The following is a 22,340-nucleotide window of genomic DNA, read 5'->3' as shown; positions in this document are numbered from 1 at the left end:
GCAGTTTGATGTATAAATCAACAATATTATGTTCCACTCATGTTTATACAACAACAAAACGTGTCTAACATATATAACAATACATAGAAAATAATTTACCTAAAAGTTAGAAGAATGTTATTTGATTCAAAATATATAATATAGGTGTAGTATTTTTTTTTAAAATAATTGGAACAAACTAATTTATCTACCAATTAATATGGGTAAAATTGCTACAAAATATATCATGAAAAAAAAAACTACTTTTCTAGTTTGACATGGATATGGTTCATGCAAACACTTTTTACATTTTATTTCACTTTTTCTACTACTTTTAATTTGGCATAAATTTAGGAATTTGGAAAAGAGACCATAAAGTATGAGTGGCATGAGTGTAAATAAATTGTATTAATAGGTCAATAGTGTTCCCATATATTTGCAAATTTTAAATTTGAGCTTAAACTGGATATTTAAAGATAGATGAGTTTTTATCTAAAAATAATGAGTTGTAAAGACCAAAATCTAAAACACCCTTAAAAAAAAGGATGGTGCATTTGAAAAGGTGAAAGAAAAAATAATAAAAAGGAAGAGGTGCATCGGCACCACCACAGAAATAATAGTAAGATATAAGAAAATCAGAGTGAAGATATAGGAAAGATTGTCTCATGGAGATGTTGAACGTAAAGAAGTTGAGGTTTCACCGTAAAACAATATGGGGAGTAGTCTAATCTTTTTATTTTTAACACGTTCCCTCACGTGTAGGATATTTTTGTATTTTAAAACCTAACACGTGAACAACACAACAAGATGACGTAGATCGTGTGTGGCCGTTTGGCTTCACACGTGGAACAATCTGCTCTGATACCATGAAGAAAGTTAAAGTTCCACTATAAAACCAATTAGCAATATGGATAGTAGCTCAACCTCTTATAAAATCATACAAGGTCCCTCATTTTCAACAGTTTTCTGTTTATAATCAATCTATTTTTAGTTATTAACTAGAAATTTGTACCCGCGGTGCTGCGGATTAAAAATTATATGAGATATTTTATAGCTTCAATATTCTTAAATAATGTTTGAGTGAAAACAGAGAATTACGAATGACAATGCAATTTATATGTCTTATCATGAACAGAACAAATTTGGATACCAAGAGAAAAATATATTCTTACAAAGTGCAAAGAAGAAGATAATTGTTCATTCAAAAAGTTGGACTAACGATAACTGCATAACTTACAAATCCAGTGCTGAGAGTATACCAGTCAAACAAAGCTTGCTACATGCTAAACAATGTTGAATGTAAAGCTTGGATACCAGACTTGTTCTTAGCTTGAAGTGTTTCCAAAGAAGGAAAAATTGACCTTTTGTTGTAATAAATTCCAAAGAGGGTCTTGGACAGTTGTGAATACATGCAAAAGGTAATAAAGACAGTTAGGCAATGATTCGAAAAAAAAAAAAAAAAGAGAGAGAGAGAGATGCATAAAAACTTCAAAATTGAGTTTTGGGAGAGAGTGGAGATAGAGGTGGTAATTCGACTTGTGAATTCTCAAATCAAACATTTAAATAAAGTTAATCAAAATTTAGAACAAAATGTTAATTAGAAATGTGTTAAAATGGAAGTAAAAAAGATTGAAATTTGCCTAATGTGATGTGTACAATTTTACCATCTGTTTGTGGAAAATATAATGTTGTGACATGCCATATATTGATGTTGCCCTCTTGGAAGTGATATTAGTTGCTGATTGCTAGGTAGCTAAAATTTGTACAATATTTTAAATTATGAGACAAATTATTATGTTAAAGTTGTGTGATAAAATATAATTTATACTTCTATATTAACGCAAGTTATGATTTTAATCCGCATAAACCTTGGTGGAGTTATTCTGTGTATGAGTTTCTTACATTCATCATCCATGTTATCTGAAAAGCTGACTCCAAGTTTTGCAAAAAGTCACAAAGAAATTAAATATAAAATTGGACCAAATGGAAATTTGAAAAAACAGAAGGAAGAAAATATTATTTCAGTCATTTTCCAATCTTTGAATTAGAATGACACAGAACATATGACTAAAAATATGGCTAAATTTTTTAACTTTCTAATTAAAGTCTTAAGTATTTTATAAATTTTTATCAGCCAATACTGGAAAAATGAATGTAAGTAAGGTTGAAGGAGGGCAGACAATAAAAGTCGAAGTAACAGACCTTTTTCAAAGACAAAAAAAGCTGCAAAGGGAAAAAATGTGGTCTGTGGAAAATCTGAAAATGAGAAAAATTGGATTTGATAAAACTGTATGTTAAGAAAACAATTAAATTTGCAGTCAAAACAAAATTAATAGTTTTTGCAAAACAAACTCCATGAGTGATTTATTCAACCAACCTGAGTTTATTTGACCATAATGAATGTCATCTTTGATTTATATCGTCTGCGAGAAAACAATTTGCTTTCTACACATCAGTAACCACTCATCTCTAGAGGCAGTATCTTTCTCCAGCTCCGCGAAATCCATGCGAATCCATATGCCTTTGTTTTGGATTACGCTTGGCTTGGATGAGAGGTTTTAGATCTGTTGAGGTGGAGGTGGATTCTGGTACTGTTGTGACTCTTGTTAATCAGCAGGATAACTTTCTCCATCCTCTCCACACCCTGATCTGTGGTTGTCAAGCTTACCTGAAGATGGACTGGAAACTCTCCTCCTCTGCTTCTTCAAAGCTCAAAACTTTCACACTAAATGGATCAAATAAGCCTTGTTTTTAATACCCTTTTGGAGTTTGATCTTTAAGTCTGTTAATTTATTTTTATTTTTTTTGTCTGATTTGAATTTGTGGGTTTTGTCTCCCAATCTCAAAAGCTTATAGTTTTATATATGTCAGTAATAATCCACAATATCTCAATTTTTTTCCAAGCAAAAATAAATATCTGAACAAATCAGTGCTTCATTTGGTATTCTTCTTTCCAGTTCCATATGTTCTATAAATATCTCAAAATCTATTTACATCCCCTTGTTCCATAAAGAACAATTGATATGTAAAAATTATCTTATTTACATCTATGTAGTTATAATACACATTAAAAATATCTTGTTTTCTAGGTCCCAACTTTTCACAGTACTTCACTCTTCTTTGCAGCAAAGAAATGTTTTTCTTGTACCATGCATAGGATTTTTTGAAATGGATCAAAACTAACATGCGATATAGAACTTCTGTGTTTCACTTACTTATTGATTGGGTTACAATCTCAGCATTAGAAACTCATTCCATGATCTGAAAAACATGGAAGAATTATGTAGCTAGAGTAGACAATCTAACCTATGATTTTTGAAATACAAAGTAGGATAAATTTGCTATATGGAGATCCCACAACAGAACCAACTTATAAATATTCTAAACTCTCATCCAAAATTCAAACTGTCTGCAATTCTATACAAAAATATAAACTTGTATGACAATTACTACAATTCGAAGTAAAATTTAACCTATGCAATAGTCGAATTTAATAACTCAATAATATTAATATTCTCAAGAGAGAAAAAAAAGCACAAAAAAATGAAACCCCTTATAAAAAAATCCAAGACTTTGTATAGAACACAGGCTTTACCTTTCTTCAAGAACTGCAATTGAAATTGTAGCAGTTGCGTTTGTTGGGTGGTGGGAGTCATTTCGCTGTGCAAGAGTTGCTGAAAATTTGCCAAAATCTTAGTAAGATAAAGAACAAAAATAGTAATCACAAAACTCAAATTTAAAGTATAGTTTTGTAGCTCCTAAATTTTTTCTAAGGAATGCAAACACTCTTGCTTATCTCAGATGGCTATAACTCATGAATCCAAATCTCATTGAATTAAGCCTATTCTCTTAAACCAAACATGAAATTGTTTCATGATCTGCAACTAATATGATTTACAACAAAAAAAAAAAAAAATTAATCAACTCGAAATCAAATGTAAATCCAATTCAATTTAAACCTACCAAGCATAACAGAACAAATCATAGATGAACAATCAATCAAACAGAACTGAATGAGATTTAGCTGCTTCAAAAATTTCACATTAAACCCAATTATAAAGCACAAAATCCTACCCAAAAATGAAAACAGAGATAAAACAAAGCAAAAATCGAACAAAAGGGGATGGGTACCTCTGTTTTTGACTCGAGATCTCTGCGTGCTTTGAATTTCTGCATACAAAATATATTACTTCTGTCACACTTGATAAAATTTGGAAGGTCTTTAATAGCTCTACTCTTCGTATCAATTGATTTTTATGATCACATCCTGAGTTGGTATATAATCAGATTCATGTTTGCTTATGATTTTTATTTTATTTTTTAATTCCCAAGCAAGAGGATTAGTAATGGTAAAGCTGAAGTTTGGGGATCCATGTGTGATTTGGCTTTTGATGTTCAAATGAAAGGAGAATGAATTTGTCAACGTAAGTTGGTAAATATTTGTTCGAGTAAAAACTATGTTTAGCCACAAAATACTATCATGTAGTCAGATAGAAACATTAAGGATTAATTTTCATTAATAGTATTCGATCTATTTGCAGACATTTTGTATGATAATCCTTTTTGAGTGGTTAGTCAGATCAATTAGGGATTAAATTTAACTAAAATGTTAACGCATTTTAACTAAAATGATAATACAATTCAATATCCTTCTCTTTGAATTGGAGATTAAGTAGAAAATATTACCCACAAATCATCCACATATTCATAATTATGCATGAAAAGTAGAAATTCGAAAAGCAAAAACTAAATCACTTACATGGCAGGTCTTCAGCAAGAATAGCATTGCTGCAACCAAAATTGATACCAATAAGCCGTATGAATCTTATTGATTACGAGTACCAATTCTCTGGATTGAGCACTGCGGGGTAAGATCTGCACTTGTGGGTAAAATCAAATTAGGTTGTATTTAATCACAGGTGCACCAGAAAATTATAAAACTAAAAAGTATAAAACCCCAAGATGAATTTAAGCAAAACTCAGATCAAGATTCTAAGTGGGTTTATCAAGAATAATATTAATCAGAAATTAACACTGAAAATAAATAAAAATAAAAAATTTTGAAAATTTCATACCTTTAAGTTTCAACGTTTTTACTCTGAAATCCCAGCAAAAGCCAGATCAGATTCTAAGTGGGTTTATCACAAATAATAATTTAATCAGAAATTAACACTGAAAGTAAATCAAAACACACAAAAAATTGAAATTTTCGTACCTCTTATGTTTCTGGGTTTTTACCGTGAATCCAATTGAGAACTAAAGGCGCAAATTGCTGGAGGAGAAGACGAAGGGGGAGGCAGCACGGGTTTGTTTTGGCGATGAATGGGAAAGCACGTCAACTTCCAAAAAAAAAAGGGGAAATCTAATGATCAAATTCAAGAAATATTTAATATCACAAAATTTTAAGCCAATCAGTTACGCAGCCCAATCAAATTCTATGAAATTCTAGTAAAATACAAGCCCAACAGAACACAAATGAACTATAAAAAAAACGAAATATCAACAACCAAATTCGGTAAAATAACAAACCACAGAGAAAAATCAAATATTTGGCTCTTGGGTAGTTGAGAAAAATGAAATTTGTCATATTTTTTTTTTCTGACCATTAAACACTGTCATATTTGACAACGAATTGATGAGATTTTTCTTAGTAACCATGCGCCTGAACATCAAACATTAATTTATAATCGCAATTAAAATTTAAAAATTAATTAACAGCACCATCCATACACGTGACATGGAACATTGATTTATAACCGCAATTAGCAAGTCGAAGAAAACACTAATCAGACACCACTAAACTTGAGATCGTCACTCTGAAATTAATAGACCAAGAGGCCCTGCATCCCTTCCAAGTTCCAACCAACATATGTTCAGCATGCAATGCATGATAAATAAACTTGAACTCAAAATTAGTAAAATCTTTCCGACCTAAATATTTATTAATTTCGGGTTTTAGTTTTTTTTCTTTCTTTCTAATTTTACATATATTAACATAAACGGTTAAATGAGTATCCATTTATAACCGCGGGTAATACTCATAACCATCCATTTAAATTTCACGGGTAAACGGTTATACCCGTAACCGTTTATTCGTCTAAACGTTTACCCATAACCGTAACCATGAATTTTATACGGACGGGTAACCGCGGTTACCCAAATCCATAGATATTTTGCCCATCCCTACTCTTGTTATGAATAATAAAGTTCGTTACGAAAACATAGCCCGGCGACTTTGCGTTTGCTTAAGCTATTGGTGCTGATGAAGTTTAGGGCCTACCATGTATGAATTGGAATTATTGCTGCCCTCTCTACTCCCTCGTGTTCTATTGACAAGTACAAAAGCCCCTTAGCAACGCCATAAGGGCACGTTTGTTTGACAGGATTAGCAAGGTTTGGACTGGACTAGACTATAGTCCTGTGTTTGGTGTGCAACCGGATTAGCTTTAATGGGCTTAGGTGGGACTCGCTCGGATTACACGCCTCCTTACGAGTTCTTAACGAAGAACCCCAATTTTGGGCAGACTCGTAAGCACGGAGAGAAAACCGCGAGGATCCCCAACGTCCTGCTCGTCCTCATCTCTGCGAGGATCCCCAACATCCCTCGTCCTGCTCGTCGCTCGTCGTCGATCTTGCCCTGCTTCCTCGTCGTCGTCCTCCTCACCCTCATCGACGAAAGCTTCTCGTTGGTGCCCAACCCCATGCCTTTGCCTCCCATCAACGATCTCACTTGCATTGTCACTGGATCCACCAGCGGCATCGGCCGCGAAATCGCCAGGTCTCCTCCTTCTCCTTCCTTCAAATCTCCAAACATTGACGATTTCAGTTTTCTTGTTAGCTTGTTTGTTTAGTATAAATAAATCAACTCAATTTGCAAGATTGCATTGGGACTTAGGGGTCCCACCGTTTGGTTACTGAGAATTTTGATAACCTGGTGCCCATTTCTCAGTTTCAATTGTGAATTTTGAATTAGTTTTGCTTAAACATGAAAACTGAACAGGCAGCTGGCGGAATCAGGCGCGCATGTTGTAATGGCGGTGAGGAATACGAAAGCAGCTAATGAGCTGATCCAGAAGTGGCAAAATGAATGGTCTGGAATGGGGCTTCCTCTCAATATTGAGGTAACTTATTAACAGGGCCAACGCTAATATCTACATTTCATTAATTATATACAAACAATACTATTGTTTAACTTTAATAGGTAATGGAACTTGATCTGCTTTCATTGGATTCTGTTGTGAGATTTGCCGAAGCATGGAATGCTCGTTTAGGACCTCTCCATGTTCTTATCAACAATGCTGGGATATTTTCAATTGGAGGTTGATCGCTTTGTTGACATTTTTACCTGATTTCAAATGTTCATCCCTTCATAATATGATCGGTCATTTGCTGGACTACTCTGTCTTTGGTGTGTTCAGAGCCGCAAAAGTTTTCTAAAGATGGTTACGAAGAACACTTGCAAGTGAATCATCTGGCTCCAGCGTTGCTATCCGTCTTGCTATTGCCTTCCCTTATTAGAGGATCTCCGAGTCGAATTGTTAATTTGAATTCCGTTGTAAGTTCCATGGTCATCATGCATAAAATTTTACACTCTTCTGCTTTTGCTTTTCTGGGTATATATGATATATATAACATTCGCACACCTACGTACACACACATGGAAAGAAAAACTAGTTGGCATATATGCTAACTAGTTGTAGATACATCCTTAGGTTTTTAGATTGGCACTATAAATGTATTTCACAGTTTGATATTCTTGTTTTATTGTTATGTTAATCTGAGAATGCTCGTTCTTTCTTTATATAGATGCATTATGTTGGCTTTGTTGACACAGAAGACATGAACGTTGTTTCCAGGAAAAGAAAATATACAAGCTTAGTGGGTTACTCAAGCAGCAAGTTGGCACAGGTGGTCTTGAAAGTCTTTATTTTTTGATGGTTTCCATATTTTAGCTGGAACAAGCTTGTAAGAGCTACAAGCTTTTCTTCCTATCCATCTTTGTGGAAATGAATTCAGGTCCTCTTGATCTGTAAAGTTTAACTACTTTGTGCGATATATATATATATATATTTGAAATACAGGTGCCTCTGTCTTTATTTAGATCTTTTTAGTTACTTGGACCTGTACATTGATCAAGTGCTTGATGATTGGGTGCTATAATCTGCTTGTGTTTTTTTTTTTAATTTTGTTTTAATTTTTTTAATTTTTATGGTTTCAACTTCTGCTTTGATCTCTCTTTTCTATTAGTTTGTAAAAGCTGGTCATCTATTACCCAAGGCTGGACACTTGCACATAATTAAATGTCAATTAACTGCGGTGGTATGTATATAATTTTCGAAGCTAAAACAAGACTACTCTAACCTAGTCGTATATGGATTGCAGATTATGTTTAGTAGTGTCCTACATAAGCGGCTGCCTGCTGAATCTGGCATTAGTGTAGTGTGCGTTTCACCTGGAATTGTCCAGACTAATGTTGTAAGTATCTTGACGCGTTCCCCTCCCTTCCTTGTTATCTCGAAGAAGGATGTGCCTTCAAGGTTTCTATATGAAAGTTCTAATTGACAGTCTTGCATGTTATTATTTTATGTACCTTGAAGATTTTACGTTCAAATATTATTTACATATACAGTATAGTATATTGAATTTTATGTATCATTTTGGATTTCAATTAATTACAGGCAAGGGATCTACCCAGGATTGTTCAGGCTGCGTATCATCTAGTACCTTATTTGCTGCAACATTCACTACTTTGCTGGCGGCCGTCGTAAGCACCCCAGGCGCCGCCGCTGGTTTTCTGTTAAATGGGTTTTTTTCTTTATTTGAGTTATTTTTGTTTTTGTGGGGAAGAAGATTGGTAGATGATGTGGTCCAATCTGGGAACCAATGCATTTTCTTAAACGGCTGAGATTGAAAGACTGATTTGGCTTAGTAGAGCATCCAAGTAAAAATTTGGGTGTGTAATCTGTGTGTGTGCATCTGTGTGTGTGTGTGTGTAATCTGTGTGTGTGTAAGTGTAATATGTGTGTGTATGTAATTTGTGTGTGTATACTCTATGTGTGTGTGTGTGTGTAATCTGTGTGTATGTAATCTCTCTCTTTCTCTGTGTAATCTGTGTCTGTGTGTGTGTCTATGTATGTAATCTCTCTCTCTCTCTGTGTAATCTCTGTGTGTGTGTGTGTGTAATCTTTGTGTGTGTAAGTGTAATATGTGTGTGTGTGTGTGTGTGTGTATGTAATATGTGTGTGTGTAAGTGTAATATGTGTGTGTGTGTGTTTGTGTAGTGTGTGTGTGTATTGTGTGTGTGGGTGTGTGTGTTTGTGTATTGTGTCTGTGTGTGTGTGTGTGTGTATTGTGTGTGTGTGTGTGTTTGTGTAGTGTGTGTGTGTATTGTGTGTGTGTGTGTGTTTGTGTAGTGTGTGTGTGTGTATTGTGTGTGTGTGTGTGTGTGTGTGTTTGTGTATTGTGGCCGTGTGTGTGTGTGTATTGTGTGTGTGTGTGTGTGTTTGTGTAGTGTGTGTGTGTATTGTGTGTAAGTTTGAACCAACTTAAGTTGTACAATTTGATTATGTATGCAGTGTATGTATGTATGCAGGGTGTGTGTGAGTGTATGTCAGTGTGTGAGAGTGTGTATGTCCGTGTGAGTGCAGTGTGTGCATCTGACCAGTGTGTGTGTGTGTGTATGTATGCCATGTGTGTGCGTGTGTGTGTATGTATGCAGTGTGTGTGTGTGTATGTATGCAGTGTGTGTGTGTGTATGTATGCAGTGTGTTTGTGTGTGTATGTATGTATGTATGCAGGGTGTGTGTGAGTGTATGTCCGTGTGTGAGAGTGTGTATGTCCGTGTGAGTATGTGTGTGAGTGTGTATGCAGTGTGTGTGTGTGTGTGTGTGTATGTATGTATGCCGTGTGTGTGTGTGTATGTATGCAATGTGTGTGTGTGTGTGTGTGTGTGTGTGTGTGTGTGTGTGTGTGTATGTATGCAGTGTGTGTGTGTGTGTGTATGTATGTATGCCGTGTGTGTGTGTGTGTGTATGTATGCAGTGTGTGTGTGTGTGTATGTATGTATGCAGTGTGTGTGTGTGTGTGTGCAGGGCAATCAAACCGGAACTCAAGAAAGTGTTCATCCAAAGGCTTTTAAGCGACAACGCAAGCGGATGAGGATTTTGGCTAATGTTAACATGGATGTATTTTATTAATGTTAACATGGATGTATTTTATTAATCATACAATCTTATGTTATGGCTTATAACTTAGCTTTGCACTAGTATTTTGGCTTATGTTAACTAGCCATTTTGTAAATTATGGAGATCTATTTTGGCTAATGTTAACTAATGTTAACTAAGATTTTCTAAATTATGGAGATCTTCTTATGTACTTGTATTTGTTGAAGTTGCATGTATTGGGCACTATTATTTTTCTTCTGTTGGGTGATAGAGTTTAAACCAAGCTACATTTGCAAATTAAACCCAATTCTATTAGCAGGTAATAAAAACAAAACAATTGTCAATTTTTTTTAAGATTCATAATATACATGGCAAAAATATGCTCCAATTAACCCATATCATGAGATTTGTAGCATTACTCTATTACACAATGGCAAAAATTTGTAGTCCTAGTCTAAGCAAACACAAATCTGGTGAACAATACTGTTTTTCTTATCCTGCTTCTTAGTCCGACATTACACCAAACGCTTCACTAAATTAGTCCAGCTTAGTCCAGTCTAAGCCAGTCCAGCTTAGTCCCGGCAGCTAGTCCAGTCCGAGACAGTCTGGCGCAACAAACGCACCCTAAGTGATTTCAATTCGCTGTCTCCAACTTGGTTTGATATCAGCAAAAATAAAGCTTGCCAATGTTCCATTGCTCATGAACTCAAAAAACTAGTGATCTTTGTTGCCCCTTGTCACAATATCCGAAAAGACGAACCAGATTCTTGTGATGCGTCTGACTAATTACATTCAGTTCTGTTTTGAACTCCTCGACATCTTGCATAACATAGTTTAGCCTCTTCACCGCCACTTCGACACCAGAACCAATTTGCATCCCCCTTTGAAACCACTCCAAATACACCCTTTCCTAATTCTTCCGTAAATCCATTTGTAGCTTCTTGTAGTTCTTCATAGCTAAATGCGAGTCCAAAACCGAGACAGAGAGCAGCACTTAAGACAACATTAACAAAGGTAGAGGTACCTAATAGTAACGATTCCACGCGTATGACAGATGTCTGGCTCTTCTCTTTATCATATGATATTGGCATTGGAGGAAACTGCTGAGTTATATTAGGTTGAAAATCAGAGTACGCATAAATGAACAGACTAACTAACCGAAAGAATAACCATTATAAATATAGTTTTATTAACTTGAAAGAGATTGCACGGCTACAAGACTACATTTCGAGTGACTTGTTAATTTATGAGTTACAAATCACCTTATTTATAGAGAAAATTAAAGCAAACCCTAATCCCTAAGACCTTCCGTAGGAGTTTAATGTATTAAACTCATGAGTGTAATATATTAGTATCACACTCAAATTTTTCATCCCACCATAGAAGTGTGATTTCATTATGAGTTCGATATATTTGTATCACTCATTTTTTTAATCCTACTTTGGAAGGCCTAACGGGCAAGAAGTTATAAACTTAATGGGCAAAGAATCCTAATTCTTGGCCCACTAGAAAACCCAATAGAAATAACAATAATACTAAAATTGATTTTCCAACATATTATCCTTTCGGACTTTGATGAAGGTCTGCGAATTAAGAGTGACATCCACTCTCCCGTTCGAAAGAGGTAACTTCTTTTTCCAGCAGGTTTCAGACCGGAACACAGCAACAGCGCACAAACAATCATGAAAGCAAGACTCGTTGCACTTGTCCGCGGTAAAAGGCTTTAGCTGCACATAGTCTGAGGTTGGCCAATCAGTATTTATCAGCACCTCGACATCATACAAATCTTGCCTGGGACTTGCTAGCTCATCTTCTTTACAGCCTTGTATAAAATCGGGTTTGCAGCCTCGGTATAAGTCCTTGGGATCAAGAAAAGTAAACCCTTTCGGGCATTCGCAGGTCGGCCTATTATCTGGTTTGAGCTTGCAGATACTGTTGTATCCGCAAACACCAACGCCCGCGCCTTCCAAAAGTGTTTGGCAAATATCAACCGGCTGATACCACAGAGGACTACTCCAGCTTGCATTTCCAGTGAAAGTTTTTGGGTGAGCATATAGCGCGAAAATCCCATCAAAATCAAGAGTTGCCCTTAGGTAGTTCTCCCTCGCTGAGACTCCCTTTGCCGTTGTGAGAATGAATCTTCCACCATTTTCTCTCAGAACAAACAAGTCCCCTGAGTTGTTGAACACCAATTGTTTACCTTCACTACCTTCCACAGTCCCCGCTGTTGTGTCCGTGGCAAAGTAAGGCTCGTTGGCAAAATCTGTTGGCAAGTTTATGGTGTTGAGCACGAGGTTTCCATCATCTTGCAAGCGCAGCTGGAACCGCCCCTTCGCGTAGTTACTCTCCGATTGTTTAGACGAAAGCTTCCCATTTCTCTCAATTGTCTGCCCCGGCAAAATGGTGTCTGTAGGATTGTTGAACGTCTCCCATAAGCTCCCCGAGTTTTTGTCTTGAAGAACAAAGTTTCCGGTGTCATTCATGACCCCGTTTGCAACAACCCCGAAAGTTGCGGATTTCCATATCTCCCCACCTTGAGGATTGTTAAGAACTAGCCCACTGCTGGCATCCAAGTTCAAAGTTGATCCCTTAGGTGCAACTATGGGGTTGTTATCCTCATATGCATGCCAAACAACGGTTTTGTCTGGGATTTTCGCGTACCATATTGAAAGCAAGAAAAGATCATTGCCTCCAAGGGGCAAAAATCCAAATGCGAAATCACCGGATGGAGAAAGCCATGATGAGGAGTTACTTGTAGTTGCAGTTAGAGAACTTCCAACTGCTACTCTTCCATTATTTTGGGAAAACACAGAAATTGGTAGCAAAAACAATGAGGAGAAAAAAAGCATCCGCACAGAAAAAGCCGTTGCCATTGCAAAAGCACCAATTTTTCAGCCTAGCTTAATTGATTAGCTATATTTCTTAATGAAGCATTGCTTCCTTGGAATTCTTCAAGGCAAAGTTTGTGTTCCAAGTTTTCGGCTTGACTAATCTCAATGCATGTCTTTGTCTAAGCGTTTCTTGAAGTAAATGCACATGCCACACTTTGCTGAGTCAATTCCGATGTGGACGGCTACTAGAGAAGGTGTTGGAAAATATTAGTATTTTGGTTTGTTTGAATGTTTGTGTTCCAAATTTTCTGCTGGACTAATCTCAATGCATGTCTTTGTCTAAGCATTTCTTGAAGTAAATGCACATGCCACATTTTGTTGAGTCAATTTCGATGTGGACGGCTCTTAGAGAAGGTGTTGGAAAATATTAGTATTTTGGTTTATTTAAATGTTTGGTTTTTTTTAGCTTAGCCCATTAGCATTAGGGTTTCAGTTTCTTACCTTTTAGAGTTATGGTTAGTTTATTATAAATTGCATGCTTGTTATTCAGTTTAGAATAAATCATTTACAATGTAGTTTCTTGGAGTTTTGTACCCGTTTCGACATTTTTGTTTGTTTTTTAATATTCTTATTATTTTGTTAATCTTGTCCGTTACGATATTCAACTTAGTATCAGAGCAGATTAAATATTTCGAGAATTAATCGGTTTTGGGGTTGAAATCGGTTTGTCTGTTTGTTGAGTAGCTAGTTAGGATTTTGTTTGAAAAAAAAATTTGGAGTTTGTTTACTCAGCACCCGCACTGCAGCGACCATTCGCCGTTAGTTGTCAATCGGAAACCCAGAACCAGCACCGTACTTGCACCCAGTCACTGTCACCCCCACACCAGACTTGTTATGCACCACCACCATCTCGCACCAGACCACCAGCTACCAGTCTGCTGACGTTCTGTCCAACGCCATCCTCGTACCCACTGTATGCGCACCTCCATCTAATCACTACACTCGCAGTTGTTTTGTTTGTTAGAAAACCACTGCCCAAAAAGAGTGGTTCTAGGAAGAAGAAAAGAAAAATCAAAGAGGATTTCCAAAAAAAAAAACACAAAGAGAATAAAAAAAGAAAAAAAAATATTTTTGGCTGTTTGTTTTGACCCACACGGGCAGAGAGGGAAAATGGGCTGTTGGCTGTTTGCCACCCATTTTCTGGTTTGATGGCCCACACAAGTTATTGGAGTTGTTCGTTTGTTGGTAAAATTAAGATATGGAAATCTCGTCCGTTTAGTGATGAGTTCTTTCCATACTCTCAACACTAGCCGGAATCAGTTTGCTAGTTTGCTAGTTTGCCAGGCAAGTCAACTCAAGTTTGCATGCCTGCCAATCCATCTAACAGAGCCAGTACGCATCTACTTGTTTGCAAACTCATGTCGTATACCGCTATGAGTTTGAGTGTTGAAAAATATTAGTATTTTGGTTTATTTAAATATTTGGTTTTTTTGGCTTAGCCCATTAGCATTAGGGTTTCAGTTTCTTACCTTTTAGGATTATGGTTAGTTTATTATAAATAACATACTTGTTATTCAGTTTAAAATAAGTCATTCACAATGTAGTCTCTTGGAGTTTTGTAGCCGTTTCAGCATTTTCGTTTGTTTAATAATATTCTTATTATTTTGTTAGTCTTGTCTGTTGCGCACTCTGATATTCAATTGAAGGTTGGTTGAAAATTATTGTTGATGGTGCACGTGTGGTGGTTAGAGATTGGAGGGGAAGTTCGTGGCTGCTGGGGCATGGAGAAAGTTCGGAATTCCGTCGGCTACACATTCTGAGATGTTGGTTGTACGTGAAGGTCTTCGGTTTGCTGCAGTCCTTGGCTTACAGCAGTTGGTGGTGGAGAGAGATATTATAATCAATTGGCATCTCAATTTCAGCTTAAACAGTTTGTTCATGTGTGTCGAGTATGTAATGGGATTGTGCCCATAGACTAACCAAGTATGATCTTTCGATTAGAAACGAGTTAATTTGGTGTGAGGGTCCTCAAGTTATTGAAGATCTCCTCATTCAAGAGTTTTTGTAATATTTGACGGATCAATATATCGTTTTTTTCTTAAAAAAACGTTAACCATCCATCATAGTAGGGCATAGAATTCGCTACGGTCACACACAAAAATTTCTCGCAACATGGCACGTTGTGGTGAAGTTATAGATTAATGGAACATTTCCTTAGTCTAGGGGGAAGAGTGGCACCGTGCAATTTTGGGTTGATTTCATTTTATTTACATCCATGCCACTGGTTTAAAAGAATGGGCTTGGGCTACTAGAGTTTGTTTGCTCATCCCACCCCTCCCTCTCTCCTCCCCGCTTTTCCCGTCTTTGTTGGTGACTCAAGTAAAACTGTGACCGTTCTGTTCCCTCATTTTTCCATTCATTTCCATCCCCTTTTATATTTTTTATTTTATCTTTCTTTTTTTATAAAAAAAATTAATATAAGATATTGATGTGGCTAAATCTTGATCGTTCAAATGAGAAAGAAGGAAAGCAGAGAGAAAAAAAGTGGAAAGAGAATCATACTCCCAAGTAAATTGATAACAACCAAAAAGATATAATAAAAAACTAACCACAAAGTAATTTAATAAATTTATATATATATAAAGAATCACATCAAAATGGTAAATTTGTCTGCCACAAATATTTTATTTACGAGACTACCACTAGCTTGCCTCTTTCTCACTTGCCTCTATTATTTCAGCGGTTTGTGGGTTTTGCAGGGAAAAAGACAAAGTTTATGGAATGGTGCATGGGCACCATCTGAAAAGAAGGAATAGAATATTGTTCCAATAAAAAAAAAAAAAAGAGAAGAAGGAATAGAATAATAACAAAAAAAGGATGGTGCATTTGAAAAGGTCTAGGAAAAAATAATAAAAGGGAAGAGGTGCAGCGGCACCACCACATAAATAATAGTAAAATATAATAAATAAAAAAGGAGAAACTGGGACAAATGTTTCAGGAGCCATGTGGAAGAAAGTCTTCATGGAAACAGTAAAGACTTCAATGAGTAGTGTTATTCATATCATATTTTTATAACATATTTGTATACTATTTTAGATGGTATCTGATAAGGATAGCCACATCATTTGAAAAATTTGCAAAATCCAAGGAAATGAAGGAGAAAGATTCCTCGTATACCACAATCATCATTTAATTAACCGGGTGGTTGTCCACATCAAATACCACTTAAAGTGATATGAAAATATAGTATAAAAACATTGTATGAATAACATTACTCGACTTCAATTATTGGGCTTAAAATGTTTATGTGCACAGTAATATTACAATATTTTTTTTTTTTAGAAACTGGAAATGTATTACCAGGGAAAAGATGCTAAAGAAGTACAAGAAAAACCTACAACAAGACCAACAAGCAAGAAAGCAACAAAACTTGAAGCAGTGAGGGGATATGGAGAAAGACATTAGAACCAAATTCAAGTGTCTCCCCCTACAACTGCCAACTATTGATCAATAAGGACAAGGTAAGCCATCTTTATTTGGTACATGAACCAACGAAGATGGAGGTCGGCTGACCCAAATGATATTTTTTTCACCCGACAATTACAAAAAGCAAACTAACCTTATTTACAAAGTCTTCATGTAAATGATCACAAAAAAAAGTCTTCATGTAAATAGTAATTATCAGGCTTAAAGTCTTTACGTGCAATTATCAGCTTTCAAATTCTGCATTTGGGCCATCCACCATATTTACAACATTAAAAATTAAAAACAATATAGACAATCATTGAAGAGGACATTAGTCTAATTCAAATGATTAGTTGTTTTATTTCAGAGCAATATTGTAGTGTTGTAATCGTCTGCTGCTCCGCACCACATCCCCACTCCGTAATAGAGACGAGCCGCTGTCCGTCTCTCCCTACTCTCTCTCTCTCTCTCCGCCGCGGCCACCGCCAACCGTGCCTCCTGTCACGAGTTCCTCCCATCTAACTATCTATCCTCTCCAAACCACCACCGATTTCATCCCGAGCTATACACTTTGGGTTTTTCATTTTTATTTTTATTTTTATTTGTTTGATCGGTGGGTTTTGTATTTATTGTATTACTAGTAGAAATAACCTCAAAGAGATGATCTTTTGTATTTGATTTCTGAGTATTTGTTGTTTTCGTATAAGAATCACTATTTGGATTAATTGTTGATTTTCAACCTTTTGTCTTTGTTCTTAATATTTTTGAGTTCCATATGTTAAATACCAGGTTTTTTCATTTAGCATCTTATGAAATTTATGAATTACAGCTTCTGCAGTATTTTCCAAGTAGGTGGAAACAAGCACAAGGGAAAACTTTGTCTGCATATCCATATATTTTAAAGAAAACTAATGAAAATGGTTTGAAAATTTTGAGTTTTAACGATAAGGACAAAATAAAGAGTAAAATAAATAATGTCAGGATTAATTTTTTAATATAAAAATGTGTTTTTTCGTCAAGTAGACAATATAAGAGTTTTTTGTTAAAGTTCTCTATATTTTATTTCCTTCGGTTATACTTGCATTTTACAGTGATCTAAAGGTAAGACCTTGCTGGCTTTGATGGTGAATTTCGATGTTATATATAGTTTCCTAACAATACGCTGTTGTGTACTTTCTGTCAACAGATGGATCCTACTGAGTGTCAGATTTTACTCACAGACCCGCCTCTTAATCCTTTCAAGAACCGTGAAATAATGGTTTGTTTTTTGTTTTGGTAATCATTCTGTACCATAATAAATATTGTGAATTGTGGCATTGTTGGCTTATGATTTGGTGGTGTTTGACATTTCAGGTTGAGACCAGGTTTTGGAAATACAATTTTGTTGGGGTCTTCATTCAAATTCAAGCTGTAGTAACGTTTTATGCTAAAGGTGCTTATAGAGATGATTAAAGGTAAAATGCTTATGATGTAGTTTTTACCCTTCCAACTTCGTTTGTTTCTCCCTTTTTTTTCCCTTCGTGTTATTTGTACAAACAAGTATGTCTTTTCTTATTGTTGCACTTTCAAATTTTTAGGAAACACTGATGGGGAGATTCTACGTATTTTATGTAAATAGATTCTACATATCTACACACAATACTTACAACACATGGTTATAGTATAGTGCAGAATCTGGACCTGAAAAGTGATGGCATAGGTGTTTTGGCTGGATTGATGACTGTAATCAAGGTATCAGTTAAGCTCTTATTGTGACTGGTAAATTTTGAATGATTGCCGGTGACTTTTCCGGCGACCCAACTTGGCGCATGGTCGTTTGGTGGCGGCGGCGCATGAGGGTACCCGAGGTTCCCCTTATGTTTTTCGACGTCCTAAATCCGTTTATGATGTCCGTTTCCTGAAATTCAACCGTTTTAATATAGTTTTATTAATTGGTACCTTTATTTGCTTAGGTGCGTTTGTTAGTGGCGTTTCCATCCACCCTTAATTGCACGGCTCTTCGCCAACGGTGTAAGGTGGGTGGAACTCTTCTAAAATGCATAATTTTACTATTAGAAATGCATACATGAAATACATGATTTTATGGCTATTTTTTATGAAACGTTTTTGAGTAAATTGGTTTCATGCTTTATGAATTATCATGCTTTATCGATTTTACGTTCTTTGTGGTATACATGATTGATGACTATATACCTACTTAGGAAAATGGTTTTACGATATGGCGTTTTAGTTATTGAGCTCCGATAAGAGATATATTTTGGAAAGATTATGTTTATGATTTTTTGTGCTTACTTAATGGATATTCATATTTATATATTGCCTTCGGGCGGGAGATGTAGTGTCTACGGGCGGAAGATTTATATATTGTCTTCGGGTGGGCGATGTAGTGCCTTCGGACAATTATGATACCACTAAGCACACTATATACGATATATGTTTTATGAAGGTTTTATGGCATGCTAGGGTTTTTGGAAAAACCTATTACTTATTATGCTATACGAGTTTTCTAAACCTGGAGGTTAGTACGTTAAAGATTAACTGTTTTAGTATTACTTATATATCAACTTGGCTCACTCATGTTTTGTTTTGTGCCCCCTCATGACTTAGAATCGAGGCGTACAATCTCGGCATTAAGGCACTCTCACATCGGCATCTTCGAGTCCTCTAGGTGTAGGACCCATCCCTTTGTTCGTTCAATTTTATATTATTCCTTTCTAGTGTCTCGGATTAATTGTATGCTTTGAACACGTTCCATAATTGCATAATCATTGCATTTAAATTTATAAGTTTTAATTATGTTTGTTACTTCTCATGCATGTTAGTATGGCTTCGTCACCTTCGGATGTCGGCCAGCATGTGCCTACCCTTGTGTTTGGAGGATATCGGGGTCGGGCGTGTCCCCTACTAACCATTCAAGTCTAACAGTCAAAATTCAACAATAGGGCTCAAAAAGAAACATACAGAAAGGTACATGAACAAAAGGCAAGAAGCAAAATACAGCAACAACAAAGTCTTATTACAATACGTGAAAACGGTAGTATGAATCCTACAATGTTACTGTGCTCGGTTTTGTGCCAAGGCATCCGTTAACTCCAAGTATTTCGTGTCTTTTCTTAAAGTCAGCTTTCTAAGTACTCCATGAGCATGAAAATAAAGACTTCAAGTTCGGGTTGCTGGAAGAATTTACCTCTGCATCCGAGATTAGAGCTTGAATCTCGTACGTCTTCACTTTAACCTCCATCGTAGCTGGAAAATGTGAAAAGTGAATGCAAAGAAGAGGACGGATACAGCTGGAAACTAGATGCTGTCAAACTTGTTCTTAGTGCGACATAAGTGGGGAAAAGATGGAAAACAGACCTCCATGATCAAACAAAAACCACGAGTCTTCAAGTGATAGAGACTAGTGAAAGTGCAAAAACAGGGGCCGTTTTTCAATGTGAGGATTGTTTCAGAAAAGAGGGGCCGTTTGATAGCCACTCGTTTTCAATTTTTAGTTTTCAATTTTCAAAACATGGAATCTTGGTTCGGTAATTACTTTTAACTTTCAATTTTCAAAAGATGAAAATTGAAAGTAAAAACTCAAGGCAAAATCTTAAAAACTCAACGAAGTTTTCAGTTTTCAAACTAAACAAGATTTTAATTTTAATTTTAAAAAAAATGAAAATAAAACGATTATCAAAATCGACGCGAGAGCTGCCAACAATTCAACAGGCGATGCTGGCTGCCCGGGACACCATACAAGAGCATGTGGCAGGAGGAAAGTAGCACAATCCCCAAAGCTACAGAAGGTCATATAGTCTAATACACCGACAACCTGGTTCAAAACTACATGTTATTTCTCTCATTGCAAATTCCATCCCCCAGAAAGAAATTATGGAAAAAGATGATCATCTGAGTGTTGTGATGCTCCCATGGTCTGCCTTTGGCCACATGATGCCTTTTTTCCAACTTTCAATAGCTTTAGCAAAAGAAAAAGTTCATGTCTCCTTCATATCCACACCAAAAAACATCCAAAGACTCCCCAAAATCTTACCAGAGTTACAACCCTTTGTGCAATTGGTCCCCATTCCATTTCCACCGTTGGATCCCGACTTTTTGCCGGAAGGAGCTGAGGCCTCGGTTGACCTCCCCTTTGAAAACACTGACAACTTGAAGATTGCATACGACCTCCTGCAAAAACCCATCAAGCAGTTCATCGGGGATCGATTGCCTGATTGGATCATAACCGACTTTGCGGCTCATTGGGTTGTGGAGATTGGCAAAGAGTACGGCGTTCCACTTGTCTATTTTTCTGTTTTCTCTGCTGCTTCAATTGCCCTTTTTCGTTCAGTTGAAAATTTCTTCATTGGTAAAACAAATGATGTTCTCCCGCCGCTGGAAACCCTTACTTCGCCGCCAGATTCGGTCACTTCTCGGTCAACTGTCGCATACCGAGAGCACGAGGCGGTCCATTTTCACGCGGCACTATATGGAGTGAATGGTTCAGGGATAAGTGACGGCGAAAGGTACGCCAAGATTCTATCAGCTTGTCGAGCTGTAGCCATTCGGAGTTGCAATGAGTTTGAAGGAGAGTACTTTGAGGCATACAAGAACAAAACTGAGAAGCTTGTGATTCCCACTGGTCTGCTGCCTCCTGAGATACCTTCAAAGGGGGTAAAAAGGGAAATTTCCACTGACGATGCGATCTTCGAATGGCTTGATACGCAAGAAACCAGGTCAGTTGTGTTTGTAGGGTTTGGGAGTGAGTGTAAGTTGAGTAAAGAGCGAGTGTTTGAGATAGCTCATGGGCTGGAGCTATCAGGACTCCCTTTTCTTTGGGCACTCAGAAAACCCAAATGGGCAAATAGTGATGCCGACGCTCTGCCTCTAGGGTTTGTTGAGCGTACGTCAGAGAAAGGGCTTGTTTGCTTGGGGTGGGTGCCCCAGATGGAAATCTTGGCACACCCATCAGTTGGGGGTTCTTTGTTTCACGCTGGATGGGGATCTGTGATTGAGACACTTCAATTTGGGCATGTTCTTGTTGTGCTACCATTCATCATTGATCAACCTCTGAATGCAAGGCTTTTGGAGGAGAAGGGTGTGGCTGTCGAAGGGAGTCGACGTGGAGATGGGTCGTTTACTAGAGATGACATAGCCAAAACACTGAGGCATGCAATGGTGGAAGAGCAAGGAGAGAAGCTGAGATCCAATGCAAGGAAAGCTGCAGCTGTTTTTGGAGATCACAAACTGCACCAACACTACATTGGACAATTTGTCAACACCCTCAAGATTAATGGTACGAAAAGGACGTCCTAAATCTTCCACTTAGGAGGTCAGGCAGCCAATAATCTCCAAAGGTTTCTAAATTTTGTCAAGAAATTGAGTGCAGTTTTTTTGTGTGTTTTTAGTGTGTTAAGTTTTTTAATAATATTACCACTTAGTACTACGGTTTAGTGATATTCTTCTTCACTTGTAAGTGAGAGGTCTTAGGTTTGATTCTCGCCAAATACAACTTCCGATGGTTTAGGAATGTGATCGTGTAAATTCTATTAAATATTGAGATATCTTGTGAGATTCTCCCATATCATTCTTTAGATATTATCTATTAGAATTGTAATCGTATTGCGTAAGATTTCTTATTGATTTGTATTACCGACCTATTACTTCTCCTTTATCATAACCAGTTGAGTCCACATAGAATTTTTACGATTTCATCCCTTCAAGTCGGGTCACCCATTCATCTTAAGGCGAGCCGCTTGGATATTGGCTGCTGCGACCAAATGGACTCGTGGGCTCATTAGATGATGAACCCTTGCCTCAGCTCGATCCGTTTTCAATACTACGGAAAAAGTAGGAGCTGAGGCAAAGGTAGAGTAAACTCCCAAGTCATGTGGAGATCACTCGAGGTCGAACAGTGGTTCAT

The 22,340-nt window shown here is 36.7% G+C and overlaps 3 protein-coding genes and 1 long non-coding RNA gene across 27 annotated transcripts; 2 read left to right on the top strand and 2 right to left on the bottom strand.

The window, feature by feature from the left end:
• Window positions 1–1,073: 1,073 nt before the first annotated feature.
• Window positions 1,074–5,867, bottom strand: LOC103409882 (uncharacterized). 10 transcript variants are annotated; one of them, XR_011578660.1, is made up of 8 exons: window positions 5,710–5,848; window positions 5,195–5,318; window positions 5,055–5,107; window positions 4,739–4,854; window positions 4,111–4,149; window positions 3,575–3,653; window positions 2,357–2,704; window positions 1,074–1,369 (listed from the first exon to the last, which is right to left on the bottom strand). It is a non-coding gene; the product is annotated as an uncharacterized lncRNA (long non-coding RNA). The 10 variants fall into 10 exon arrangements; XR_011578658.1 differs by lacking the exon at window positions 5,710–5,848 and adding an exon at window positions 2,182–2,235 and having other exon boundaries at window positions 5,195–5,503; XR_011578657.1 differs by lacking the exon at window positions 5,710–5,848 and having other exon boundaries at window positions 5,195–5,503.
• Window positions 5,868–6,348: 481 nt separating this feature from the next.
• Window positions 6,349–8,884, top strand: LOC139194362 (dehydrogenase/reductase SDR family member FEY-like). 2 transcript variants are annotated; one of them, XM_070818711.1, is made up of 7 exons: window positions 6,349–6,757; window positions 6,980–7,100; window positions 7,181–7,298; window positions 7,398–7,534; window positions 7,786–7,887; window positions 8,362–8,454; window positions 8,658–8,884. In XM_070818711.1, exons 1-7 carry the CDS (start codon window positions 6,429–6,431, stop codon window positions 8,745–8,747), a joined length of 990 nt encoding a protein of 329 aa, XP_070674812.1. In that variant the 5' UTR covers window positions 6,349–6,428; the 3' UTR covers window positions 8,748–8,884. The 2 variants fall into 2 exon arrangements, with proteins under 2 accessions (XP_070674812.1, XP_070674811.1); XM_070818710.1 differs by having other exon boundaries at window positions 8,362–8,516; window positions 8,658–8,829.
• A 2,793-nt stretch (window positions 8,885–11,677) lies between these two features.
• Window positions 11,678–13,015, bottom strand: LOC103416274 (G-type lectin S-receptor-like serine/threonine-protein kinase LECRK3). Its single transcript, XM_008354532.3, has one exon. The coding sequence runs from the start codon at window positions 13,013–13,015 to the stop codon at window positions 11,678–11,680; it is 1,338 nt and encodes a 445-aa protein (XP_008352754.3).
• Window positions 13,016–16,610: 3,595 nt separating this feature from the next.
• On the top strand, window positions 16,611–21,999 carry LOC108171166 (soyasaponin III rhamnosyltransferase-like). 14 transcript variants are annotated; one of them, XR_011578645.1, is made up of 7 exons: window positions 16,611–17,696; window positions 17,792–17,892; window positions 18,100–18,285; window positions 18,391–18,453; window positions 19,046–19,106; window positions 19,261–19,405; window positions 19,558–20,067. XR_011578645.1 is itself a non-coding variant. In XM_029099319.2 (2 exons), exon 2 carries the CDS (start codon window positions 20,312–20,314, stop codon window positions 21,731–21,733), a length of 1,422 nt encoding a protein of 473 aa, XP_028955152.2. In that variant the 5' UTR covers window positions 19,018–19,106; window positions 19,261–20,311; the 3' UTR covers window positions 21,734–21,999. The 14 variants fall into 14 exon arrangements, 1 of the variants encoding a protein (XP_028955152.2); XR_011578649.1 differs by having other exon boundaries at window positions 16,747–17,696; window positions 18,110–18,169; window positions 19,562–20,067; XR_011578650.1 differs by having other exon boundaries at window positions 16,747–17,696; window positions 18,105–18,169; window positions 19,562–20,067.
• Window positions 22,000–22,340: the final 341 nt, after the last annotated feature.

The sequence above is a fragment of the Malus domestica genome, chromosome 03, assembly GCF_042453785.1.
Source record: "Malus domestica chromosome 03, GDT2T_hap1".
Classification (NCBI taxonomy): Eukaryota; Viridiplantae; Streptophyta; class Magnoliopsida; order Rosales; family Rosaceae; genus Malus; species Malus domestica.
Note: the sequence above shows the minus strand (reverse complement) of the source record. Positions and strands in the feature narration are given on the sequence as shown.

Coding starts and splice junctions, on each gene's coding strand:
- LOC139194362 (XM_070818710.1), top strand. CDS start 6,429: ATGGGCTTAGGTGGGACTCGCTCGGATTACACGCCTCCTTACGAGTTC. Junction 6,758..6,979: donor ATCGGCCGCGAAATCGCCAG/GTCTCCTCCTTC, acceptor AAAACTGAACAG/GCAGCTGGCGGAATCAGGCG. Junction 7,535..7,785: donor TTGTTAATTTGAATTCCGTT/GTAAGTTCCATG, acceptor TTCTTTATATAG/ATGCATTATGTTGGCTTTGT.
- LOC103416274 (XM_008354532.3), bottom strand. CDS start 13,015: ATGGCAACGGCTTTTTCTGTGCGGATGCTTTTTTTCTCCTCATTGTTT.
- LOC108171166 (XM_029099319.2), top strand. CDS start 20,312: ATGGAAAAAGATGATCATCTGAGTGTTGTGATGCTCCCATGGTCTGCC.